The sequence below is a fragment of the Erinaceus europaeus genome, chromosome 2 (genome assembly GCF_950295315.1).
Source record: "Erinaceus europaeus chromosome 2, mEriEur2.1, whole genome shotgun sequence".
In the NCBI taxonomy this organism is placed as follows: Eukaryota; Metazoa; Chordata; class Mammalia; order Eulipotyphla; family Erinaceidae; genus Erinaceus; species Erinaceus europaeus.
In genome coordinates, this window is record NC_080163.1 from 131,347,208 (window position 1) to 131,360,318 (window position 13,111).

The 13,111-nt window shown below is 37.5% G+C and overlaps 1 protein-coding gene across 1 annotated transcript; it reads right to left on the minus strand.

Moving 5' to 3' along the window:
* Window positions 1–214: 214 nt before the first annotated feature.
* Window positions 215–700, minus strand: LOC103117505 (tetratricopeptide repeat protein 32). Its single transcript, XM_007527565.2, is given in 2 exon segments — window positions 215–507; window positions 509–700. Coding segments are annotated over 2 exon segments (444 nt in total). The 3' UTR covers window positions 215–255.
* Window positions 701–13,111: the final 12,411 nt, after the last annotated feature.

Sequence of the window (13,111 nt, forward strand, 5' to 3'; positions counted from 1 at the left end):
ATATACAATTACAAACTGATGTTTTTATCTACTCTTTTTTAAAAGCATGCTTATTCAGAAGTTTCTCAATTTTAAATTAGCATTTAGCACTTTAATTTTCAGTACTAAAGCTTCCATTTATCCTACATATAAATCAAAATAGCTCAATATCTACTTTAAATTAAAGACTAGGTACCAGGAATAAGGCTTGATATTTCAATTACATTTCAAATATTTCAATTATGACTTGATATTTCAATTACGTTTCCATTTTCTTCAGTAATGTCTTCTTTGTTTTTCTTCTTTGTCTAGAATAGTCTGTCTTAAACTCAAGGTAGCATCCTGAAGCTCAGGGCTTAAGTCTAATACCTTCTTGAAGTCTTCCAATGCATCATCAAAACATCCCAGACTGTATAGTATCAGCCATCAGTTGTAATAGGGGACTTCAAAAGTGGGTTGGATGTCTGTGGCAGATGTGTAGTCATCCATGGCTTTATAAAAATTAACCCTGAAGTGCTTGACTTGCCCCCCTATTGTTATATGCAGTAGCCACATCCTCGGGGCTGCATTTGCTCAGCGTCGTGCCTCCTGAGGCTGCACAGGAGCACTGGCAAATGTAAGTGGAGTACAGCATCTCAGCCTCAACGTACTAGCCCTTCAGGAAATGGGCCTGGGCAAGGCCAAGGGTGGCATGACTATCCTGCCCCTGCTGACAGTCCATCGTGGTCACTGTACATATAGAAAGGAGATTGAGGGGCAAGGTGGTGGCACACCTAGTTGAGTGTACGTGTTACAATGAGCAAGGACCAGGGTTTGAGCCCCTGGTCCCCACCTGCAGGGGGGAAGCTTTGCAAGTGGTGAAGCAGTGTTGCAGGTGTCTCTTTGTCTCTCCCTCTCTATCATCCCCTTCCCTCTCAATTTCTGTCTCTATCAAAAAAAAACATAGCAAAACAAATTAAAGAAAACATAATAAAAGAGAGAAAGAAAAGAAGGAAGGAAGGAAGGGAGGGAGGGAGGGATGGAGGAAGGAAGGAAGGAAGGAAGAAAGGAAGAAAGGAAGAAAGAGGATTGAGTACTGAGCAACTGGAAGTGGCACTGGGGTGGACGTGGCAGGCTCAGCCCTCCTAGATAATTCCTTTTATATTTATATTTTAGGGCCAGAAATAGTTGGAAATAATATAAAGTTTTAAAAATATATTAAGTGAATTAATAGACATTGTTTCTGTGAATAATAATATACCTCAAATCCACTATATAAACTTAAAATTTTTGGCTAGGGATATATAAGATATTATTTTTAAAGAATCTTTTTAAAAGATACATTTATTTACTACTATGAGAGACATAAAAAGAACCAGAACATTACCCTGGCACATACTGGAAATCAAAATTAGGACCTCACACTTTCAAGTCCAACACTCTAGCAAGTAAAAGTAGAAGAGTATCTATATTGCTAGTTGTATAAGCCATAATTTTTGCAGAAGTTCTATTTAACACAATAACAACAGACTTCCTGGTAATTGTTATTGGAAATCGTACTGATTGTTACCTTACCATCTATATTTCAAAATATATGTTTTGTTTGTCTATAAGATATGTTCCTTTGACTAATTATACCATGAGGCCTGTATTTCAGGCTCGGTCCTATTATCACAAAATCCTGCTCTAAGGTGAAGTCTGGATATTTTAGTGATCTCTGCCCACAGAGAGCAGAGGGCTGGATTACCACAGTAATCACCCATAAATCTGAATGTCTGGCTGCTGGCCTAAGGGCCTGGAGACTGTGCATGGGATGACTAGAACAAACTCAATACATTAAGGCATCAAAAGAATATACCTGACATAATGACTTTTGGATAGTGACAGTTTTAAGCACTCCTACCCTGATATTTTCTCCCTTAGAAATGTATTCTGATCTGTCTATATGTGTAATATATAACCACCTCTTTTGTCTGAACAATTTCATAAAATGCATAAATTTTACAAATAAATACTCTTTGAAGGTTGGGATGGATGGGGCACAAACTTAACGCTGTACTAGCTAGGGATGTCATATGTGTGTTCCCACCTGACCTTTTCTTTTCAACTGTATGGTGACTAGCTGTGGCTACTTTCTCTCTACCCTGGGACATGTCTAATCTCAAGGACTTGGCATCTGACTAAGGTTCTCCACTTGTACATTTCCTCATATGATTCATAATGACTGTAGGTAGCAGACACATACTGTATTAGGCCTCTCTACCCCCAAAAAGACTAACTGTAAGTAAGGATTACAGTTACCCCTTGAACAATGTAGATATTGTGGTGATGAATCCCCTTATCATTAAAAAAAATTAGTCCACATATCTCTGAAAATTGACTATCTGTACCCATAGGCTCTAATAATTAACACTCTCTGTGATTGACATAATCCATGAGTGCAGAACCCTCACATAGGAAAAAGTAGAATCTAGCCATTCAAACCTATGTTTTTGAAGGGTAAAATGTATTTGTCATTATAGTCCATTATGTTTATGGGTTGACAGAAAGTGATCATAGCTGGAAGTACCTGTAAGCCATGACTGGCTTGTTCATATGTTTGTAGCTTAGACAGAGGGATAAACTGTAAGTTGTACAGATTCACATCTTGTTTCTCTCCTTAAGATCAGTGACTTAGCCTGGGCATATTCTTGTCATGGAAGTCTCAGTGGTACAAGGATAAGCAGATCTACATACAAAGTCTGTGGTGTGTGCCTTCCCCACTTATAATCACTTCTGATTGAGTCTCTTGGTTACAAGCAAAGTCCAGTGTCAAAGTGTATGAAAAGATAGATATATAATTAACAGAGAAATGATAGAGACAGACAGTGAGGAGAAACTACTAAGTTTCTTGACTACAGATGTGTGGGTACTAGGAAGACTGAAGATGAAGAAACATAAATACTTACATTTCTTATTCTGGATCTAAAGCTCCATCAAAATTCATATATATTTTCTCTATTTTATTTTCTAAAGCAGTAAATTAACAAAACAAAGACAGAAAATAATCCTTCTGTCAACTGGGTGGTAGATTCAGCATATTTTATGGATAATTAAGTCTTTAAATGAAGATTTGAAGTACAATTTAAAAAATTTCTGCTGTTAGATAAATCAAAAGTCATCCATAGTAAGCATTATTCAAGTAATATTTACATTTTCATTTCTCTTTAAATTAATGTGATACATGCTTTTAAAAGAAACTTTTATATGAACAAAAATGATCTAATTTTGTTATCAGTTATGAATAAAAGAATGAGTTGTCTGGATTTTATTGGAAAGAGGTATAAAGTTCTTAACTGTACCCAAAGCTAAAATACAAATGAAGTGACAGGGGAAATCACTCAATAGAATACTGGGCTTACATGCTCGAGGTCCCTAGTTCAATCTCCAGTGCCACATGTACTGGAGTGGTGCTCTGGCTCAACTCCTCCTCTATCTCATGAAAAACTCTTTCCCTCTCTCTCCCATATGTAACAAATAAAATAAATCTTACAAAATAAATTTTTTTTCTCAGCTTCCATGGTCTCTAGTTTGGCTACTTCAGGTTTTTTTAGTCCTTTCTTTTTTGCTTGGGTTTGTCTCAACATTTTCTCTCATATTTTCACATGCGGTTTTGGTTTGCTATTGTTGGTGGGTTCTTCTGATAATTTCCTCAGTTCATTGGATGGTATATGGACAGTTTTTATAGATTTCTTCAGGGGGCTTACCTGTTTCCAGTGTATTGGGGGCTTAGAAAGAGAGGGTTAGGGTGATTGGAAGGAAGTTACAAAAAGGTCTATCTTTGCTAGCTCCAAGGCAAATGAATGCATAGTATAGGCAGAATTGTGTCTGAATGAAAAGTAACCAGTCCAGAACAGCAGAATGGTCAAGGAATAAAAGCAGTGAGTAATAGCCAAAAGGAGCCAACACTTTTTTTGAGGAGCTAAGTTACAGTTTGGGTGAACAACAGGAAATTACCTTGCCCCATTACTTTTTAGCATAAAGTCACCCATTCATATTAGGACACACAAAAAAACTAGAACACCCAGACCACCCAGTTCTGTGAAACAGAACAGAGAACTGGGGAGCACCCATAGGGACACACTGAAAGACAAAAGAAATTCACATCTTCTTCACTATCCTCATGTAGAGACAAATACAATAGCCCTGAAAAAAGCCCCCAATACACTGGAAACAGTTAAGCCCCCTGAAGAAATCTATAAATCTATAAAAACTAGTCATCCAATGAACTGAAGAAATTATCAGAAGAACCTATCAACAATAACAAATCAAAACCCCATGTGAAAATAAGAGAAATGTTGAGACAAACCCAAGCAAAAAAGAAAGGACTAAAAAAAATTAAAATTAAAGTCAAAGTAGCCAAACTAGAGACCATGGAAGCTGAAAAAAATGAGTAAATAACTGAGCTAACGACCACAGTAAAAAAAAAAAAAAAAAAAAAAGACCACAGTGGAGAGACCTAACAGAATGATGGAAGCAAAAGTCAAATCAGTGTATCTCGGGATGAAGCAATGGAAACCAAGAATAAGGTAAGAGAATATGAAAAGAGAATACAAGACAATTAAAACAATTCCAGAAGCATTTGGGACAGTGTCAAATGGGAAATCAATACCACAGGTCTCCCAAAGGGATAAGGGAGAAAAAAGGGGGAAGAACACATTCTAGATAAAATAATATTAGAGAACTTCCCTCAATCTAGCCAAGAAGACAGAGATACAGATTAAAGAAGACCAGATACAGATTCAAGAATCCCCAACAAAAATCAACTCAGATGTACATATACCAAGACATCTCATAATGAAGCTGATAATATCAAGGATAAAGAAAAGTTCTTGAAGGCATCAAGAGAAAACACAAAAAGTCACCTACAGGGGAAAACTCATAAGATTATCATCAGATTTCTCAACAGAAACTATGAATGGCAGAAATATCCACAAGATATTTAGAGAACTCAATGAGAAAGACTTCTCAAGCAGAATACTCTATAACATCAGACTGTCACTTGGACTGAATGGGAGGATCAAGACCTTCTTGAATAAGGAACTGATGAATGAATCCATTAACACCAAACTTGCTCTTGAAGATATGCGAAAGGAATTTATGTTTTAAAAAGTAGGAGAAGGGGGGCTGGGCAGTAGTACGCCAGGTTAAGTGCACATAGTATGCAATGCAAAGACCTGCAAGAATCCCAGTTCAAAACTACAGGTGGGATGCTTCACAAACAGTGAAGGAGGTCTGCAGGTGTCTATCTTTCTCTCCCCTATCTACCTCCTCCTCCTCTCTCAGCTTCTCTCTTTCCTATCCAATAAAATGGGGAGAAAATGGCATTGAGGAGTAGTGGATTAGAAGTTCCAGCACTGAGCTCCAGTAATAACCCTGGAGGCAAAAAAAAAAAAAGTGAAAGTAGATTACTCAATACTTCTATAAGATAATGGCACTGAAATATCTGATTTCATTGAATTTAATGGACTGAATTCACCCATTAACAGGCAGATAAAAAGTTGAAGGTTGGTCAGGACCCCAGAATAGGATATATATATATGTTATTTCTGGTACTGAGTATTTATTTATTTATTTATTTATTTATTTATTGCCTCCAGGGTTATTGCTGGGACTCAGTGCCTTCACTATAAAACCCTTGTTCCTGACAGCCATTTTTTTTCATTATATTGGATATGTCAGAGAGAAAGTGAAAGAGGAGTAAGATATAGAGAGGGAGAGAGAAAGGTAAGACACCTGTACAATGGCTTCTATGCTTGTGAAGTGTACCCCCTGCAGGTGGGGAGCTGGGAGCTCTAACCAGGATCCTTATGTGGGTCCTTGTACTTTGTACTATGTGTGCTTAACAAGGTGCACCACTGCCCAGCTCCCCTGAGCTTATAATTACTTGATATCTCCTAATCGATGAAAGTTAAGTAACCTTTGGAATGTTTCATGTCACCCAAGGACTGAGACCAGTTAACAAAAGGACCCAGTCACATAACTGGAAGGCTGAAATTTCCATTCCCTCCCCTTAGGCTTCCAGGAAGAGGAGTGAAGGTTAAACTAATTGCAATGACCAGTAAACATTCATGTCTATAGAATAAAACCTCCACAAAGATACAAAAGGACAGGGCTCAGGAAGCTTCTAGTTAATAAATACAAGAAGATCCATAGAAGCAAAGAGAGGGGGAGGGAAGAAAGGAAGGAGAGAGGGAGGGAGAGAGAGAGAGAGAAGGAGAGAGATAGATGGAAAGAGAAGCAAAGATACTAAATAAAGAACAGGAAATGTAAAGTAAGTTTGAGAATGGAAATGATAAAAATTAGGGCATAACAAAATATTAACAAGGGAATTTATGGTGGCACACCCAACTGAAAGCACACATTATCATCCACATGGACTCAGGCTCACACTCCCATCCTTATCTATAACACCTTCACCTCATAAATGATGGAGTGCTGCAAGTCTCTCTCTCTCTCTCTGCCTCTCTACCCTCCCCTTACATTTCTCTCTGTCCTGTCCTATAAAAGGGAAAAATTGGTTTAGACTTTTGAGAGAGTCTGCATATCAATTACACAGCCTATATATTGAAAAGATTCAGTTCGTGTTTTGAAAAACTTTGAGACATACAATTAATTTTCCCCCTCGTATTAATTAACTAGTGATTTATATGACTACATTTTACTAGGAGTGTACATAAACACCATTCCCACCACCAAAAGACTGTGACCCATCCCTCCCAACCACTCCCACCCCCCACTGGCCCAGGACGCTGCATGTCTACTACTCACCACAGGGTTTTTACATTGGTGCCCTACTTACAATTTGGTCAGGTCCTACTTTTAGTTTCCCTTTCAGATCTTCTTCCTCAACTTCTGTTGATGAGTGGAATCATCCCATACTCATCTTTATCTTTCTGACTGAGCTCACTTAACATAATTCCTTCTAGCTTTGTCCAAGATGGGTCAGAGAAGGTGGGTTCATTGTTCTTGATAGCTGCATAGTATTCCATGGTATATATATATACCACAGCTTTCTCAGCCACTCAGAAGCAACCAATAGCACAGCTATATACAAGATACTGGGTACTGTACAGCAAACCCTAACAAAGGACTTTTCAGAGTTAACCCAATTACCAAATAATGTGATGATAACATTAACTATCGATTGTCTTTTTGAACCCTAAGACAGCAGGAACCTCACATCTCCACTATAGAGCCTCTACTTCCCCCAGTCCTGGAACCCTTGCATAGGGCCCACTTTCCCGTATGCCTCTCCCAATCCATATCAAATAATATTGCATCTGCCAATCACAACCTAACCAACACAACGATTGCCACCTCAACATGCTTCACTTCAGACTGTGTCCAGAGACTTCACGTGTGGAATGACAACCCTTCAACTTCATTACTCGAGTGAGACCTTTCCTTTTATAGTATACTCTAATTCCATCTCAGGTGGTTCACTTTCTAACAAAGTCCCAAAACCTAGATATACAACAGTTTCTGTGAGAGAGAGCATATGTTCACACGTATCCATAAACTACTGCAAAATATATACCTGAAAGCAGAAGTGCACTAGAGTTTGCAGTGAGTACCCCCCTAACATTTCCTCTCCACTATTCCAAGCTTTGGGTCCATGATTGCTCAACAATTTGTTTGGCTTCGTATGTTAACTCTCTTTTCAGTCACCAGGTTCCAGATGTCATCAGGATGCCGGCCAGGCTTCCCTAGACTGAAGACCCCACCAATGTGTCCTGGAGCTCTGCTTCCCCAGAGACCCACCCTACTAGGGAAAGAGAGAGGCAGACTGGGAGTATGGAGCAACCAGTCAACGCCCATGTTCAGCAGGGAAGCAATTACGGAAGCCAAACCTTCTACTTTCTGCAACCCACAATGACCCTAGGTCCATGCTCCCAGAGGGATAGAGAATGGGAACGCTATCAGGGGAGGGGGTGGGAAATGGAGATTGGGTGGTGGGAATTGTGTGGAATTGTACCCCTCCTACCCTATGGTTTTGTTAATTAATCCTTTCTTAAATAAAAAATAAAAAAAATTAAAAAAGGGAAAAATTGGCACCAGCAGCAGTATACTTGTCATATAGGCCCTGAGAAATAGTGATAATCCAGGTGACAATAAAAAATAAAATATTTAAAAAATATTAAGTAAGCATAATAGCACACTTGAGAGGGCATAGGGCTCTATGTCTCTTTTCCAATGCTTTCTCTTTTATTTCTTCAATCTCATTATTATTGTTATTACTGAATTATATCATAACTAATAATCTAGATATCTTTAGTAAGTAAAGTGTCTGAGCTCTGTAATCTGCTCCAGCAAACTAACTGAACCCAAAAATGAAGTCATGGAAACCTCCAGACTGTAGGCACTTGGTCAGAAGTATAGCTAACAGCCAAGATTCATAACAAATCCAAAAGAGGAAGGCAGTTTTGAGAGACTGACCTCTACCTGTGGAGTTTGATGCTATCTATTTTCAACTGGTAGTTTCAGAATCGAGTTCAACTGACCTGCAGGACACCTGTTGGTGTATAAAATAGCTTGCTGCTGTAGGGAATATTCCCACCCCTGACATACTGAAATTTGGTTTGAGAATGTAAAAAGGAGTTAACAGTAAAAGGGGAATTTGTCACGGGTGGTATGGAAAAGTGAAATAGTCAATAAGTTAGCAAGTTAGAAGTGGAAGAGAAAAAAAGCATGAAATGAAATTTTCTTAGGAAAGACAGTAAGAAATACTAGGAAAAGAAAACTCACAGTCCTGTTGAAGGACTTCAGAGGAAATATTTTAATCATTTTGAGCAGTGATAAGACTCTGGAAAAAAAAGTCATTTAATTTTGAGTTTTCCTATGTTGCAAATCTTTTTTACAGAGATGTTCTTGAAAAAAAAAAAAACTCATTAGAGTGTTAAGGTAATGGTTCTCCTCCAAAATGTCTACTATTTTATTTTATTACCATGTTACTGCCAGTAGTGCCAAGAACGCTACGTCACTCAATAGCAAATGGGTGGATCAGTGTTTTTCCCCAGAGATAAATTAAGCCACAGTGTGGTAAAAGGCTCTTGGTTTCAAGAGGTGAACAGTTGGATCTTTAATTACAAAGGACTGAAATCTATTACCACACAACAGGGAGTGTGTTTAATTTGCAGAAAGAGAGAAATAACTGGTTTTATTTATTTATTTTTTTTACTTAAATGACCTTAACACAAAAATCCAACAGTCCCGCCTTTTGAAGGAAAATGTATAGTCTCTACCCTGCACATACAGGCAGGTCTTCAGACAAGACACTACTTTCTTTTCAAAACTCAATAAAAAAAGGAATGGCACATACTCTTTGTAGTGTTGTCTACTTGATTTACTGCCATGAGCTTGACTTTTATAAAGCCATGAAATACTCAATTTGCCTATTATTTATAGAAATAGAGCTATATTAGGAAGCAAGTAGGTATTGTATGGAATATAATGTATGGGTTTTTCACTTTACAGCCTGTTTTTTTGTTTTTTTGTTTTTGTTTATGTTGTTATTGTTTTTCCTAAGGAGAGCAATATGTTTTTATTACAGTCAAGTAGTTTGCTGATTCTTCAAGCTTACTAATGACACAAAGAATGCTTTGAAAACATCTATCCTCTTTGCTCTAGGTTCTGAAGATGTCAATTCCACTGTGAGTCTCTGGCAAACAGAAATAAAACCTCAGTAAGTTCTTGCCCCTTAGTTGAGCAAATAGATAGAATATTGTATCAATACAATTTTCTGACTGTGATAATATTTACAAAGTAGTATCACTTCAGGACATAGTAAAGAGTACAAAAGGTAATTAGTACTACTTCCTATATGTCAATCTAAAATTATTTCAAAATAAAGTTTCCTTTATAAAGGAGTAGATATTGAAGTACACTTTTCAACATCAGGCTGCTGCACATCATGACTGAAAATTTATTTTATAACCACAGAAGGAGAGATTTGCAATAGTGAAGGAATTCTCTATGTTGCATAATATAGTCTTACATATATTTGATTAGGTTCATTTATGAATCCTCAAAGAGAAAATGGTTTAGCTTTTTGAAAACCATTCACAAATATGTTATAACTCTCATTTTATATCATTTTATTTGTGTTTTTTTATTATTTTAATTCAGTAAGATCACTTTTGTGGTTCTACCATGACAATAATGATAGCTTTTCATTCTTTCTCTTTTTTTTCCCTTGCTACCAGAGTTATTGTTGGGACTCAGTGCCTGCACAATCAATACATCAGTCTCAGTAGCCTTTGTTTATTTTATTTTTTACTAATTTTTAATAGAGACAAAGAAATTAAGAAGGAGGAGGGATAGTGAGGCAAAAAGAAAGAGAGACATCTGCAATACTGCTTCACCACTTAAGAAGCTTATCTTGTGCAGATAAGGACCCAAGGCTTGATCCCAGGTCCTTGCAAATGGTGACAACTACATTCTACTGGGTGTTCCATTGCTCAGCCCCTGATAACTTTATTTTCATCTACTACCCATGTTTGGAGATAAACAGTATACAGGAGCTTGAATTTTTATTTAATATAATTAACCTGTTCTTCATTCAAAATTTTAAGGCATACTCACTTTTACCCCCTCAAGATCTTAGAGATAAAGACCTTTACTTTATATCTTACTGAGGCTTGGTGGTTTACAGTACAGTTTTTGACATAGAGATACAATTTCTAAGCCCCCCCTCAAGATCTTAGAGATAAAGACCTTTACTTTATATCTTACTGAGGCTTGGTGGTTTACAGTACAGTTTTTGACATAGAGATACAATTTCTAAGCCCATGACGGTCTATAAAATACTTTCATCCTCAACTTAGGCCCTTTTCCACCATCATACACCAAAACCTCAACATCCTCTCCACTCCATCCCTTTCTCTTCTTCCCCAGAGTCCTTTGTTTTGGTGAAATACATAATATCCGGTATAAGCTTCACTTAGTGTTTTCTCTTTCTGCCCTTGTTTTCTAAATTCCACCTATAACTAAGATCATCCAACATTTATACTTCATTTTTTGAATTATCTCACTTGACATAACTCCAAGTTCTATCCAAGATGAGGCAAAGGAGATTACTTCATCATTTTAAATAACTGCATTATATATATAACAACTTTTCTTTCATTTTAAATAACTGCATTTATATATATATATATATAACAACTTTCTGAGCCATTCATATGTCATTAGGCATCTGAGGTGCTTCCTAGTTCAGGGTATTACAAAATGTGCTGCCATGAACATAGGTGTACTTTGGATAGGTGTTTTTATTTCCTTTGGATAAATCCTTATGAGATAAATTACTAGGTCCTAGGGTAGGTGCTGGGCTAGCTTCGCGGGCAGGAGAGAGAGACGACCAGGGACTCATGGCTGAGTGGTACGCAGTTCAGTCTTTATTCATGTGGAACGCGCAATATAAGCTATCTCTAATCACAATCCTATCCTTATATATCCTAAGGCAGAAGAGTCAGGTCTGAAGAGAATGCACGTAGGATAGGGGGTGGGGAGAAGGAAAAAGCATGCAAAACAATGAGGATTAAACCAATGCCCTGGAGGCAGAGTGGTGCGTAGTTAACAGTGGTTATGTAAATAGAATACAGTGTTAAGCAGGGGGGATTAAACCAATGAAACAGAAGGGGTCTTAGAAGCAGAATTTAGAAGCATACCAACAGGTAAGTTTGTGTCCAGTGTTCTGAGATATGTCCAGACAGTTTTCCACAAAGGTTGAATTAATTTACATTCCTACCAGCAGTATACAGTTGTTCTTTACTCCACTTCTTTGACAATAATGTTTTTCTGTCATATTTCTAACTTAGTCATTTGTTACTTTAATACATGTTATTTTAGAGAGAGACACAGAGACCAGAACACTGCTCAGCTCTGGCTTATGGTGGTGCTGGGGACTGAACCGATGTCCTTTCTAATATATGCCATTCTCAGTTCTTCTTCTAGCGTTTGCCCTTCTTCCGTAGCCAGTCAACAGCAAAGCTGTCAGGAGCTGCTTGTTGCTGGCTTTGAAAGTGACTGGGATCCATGTGGATTCAGTCGGCTAGGCTAGGAAGGATGGTCATTTTCCCCAATGAATGGGTACTCACGGGATGCACCACGAGAAGGTCGATCCAATGCAACCCGCCATTCTCAGTAGTATAAAGTGATAGGTACCTCATTTTTGTTTTTATTTTTCTAATAGACAATGGATTTGAGCACTTTCCTATATGTCAGTTGTTTCTCTGAAATGAGAGCACATGAGAAAGTACTCAAATTAGTTCACTCCATATACCACAGACCTACAGCCAGCATCATTCTCAGTGGTGAGAAAGTGTAATGTTTCCCTCTTAAGTGTTAAATCAGGTAAAAGATAGGGCTTCCCACTGTCATCATTAATTTTCAACATAATCTTGGGGGTTCTAGCTATAGCAATTAGGTAAGAGAAAGTAATTAAATGGATACAGATTGGAAGAGCAGAAGTAGAACTGTCACTTTTCGCAGATGATCTAATAGTATATGTAGAAAATCCCAAAGACTACAGTAGAAAATTCCTGGAAATCATTAAGCAATATAGTAAGATGACAGGGTACAAAATCAGTGGTATTCCTCTATACAAAAACTCAATCCCTTTTTACCTCCTGTAAAAAACCTGTTCACCAAAATATCTGAGTCACTAAAGGAAACAGAAAGAGATACAAAGAAATAGAAAGATACCCTGTGCTCATAGATAGGAAGAATTTAAATAGTCAAAATGACCATCCTACCCAGAGCCATAGACAGCTTTAACATCATCTCTATCAATGTACCACCAAATGTATGTAAGGGAATAGAACAAAACCTGTAAAACTTTATGTAGAACTAGAAAATACCTAGAATTGCCAAAGAAATCTTGAGGAAAAAGACCAAGACTGGAGACATCACAGTTCTTGATCTCAAATGATTCTACAGGGCTATTCTAATAGACATAGATATATATATATATATATATATGATAGAATTGAGAGGTCCCCAAATGATCTCTCACAAGTATGAACATGTAGTTTTTGAAAAGATGGCCCAAAACATCAAATGGAAAAAAGAGAGTCTCTTCAAAAAATGGTTCTGGGGAAATTGTGTTGAGACA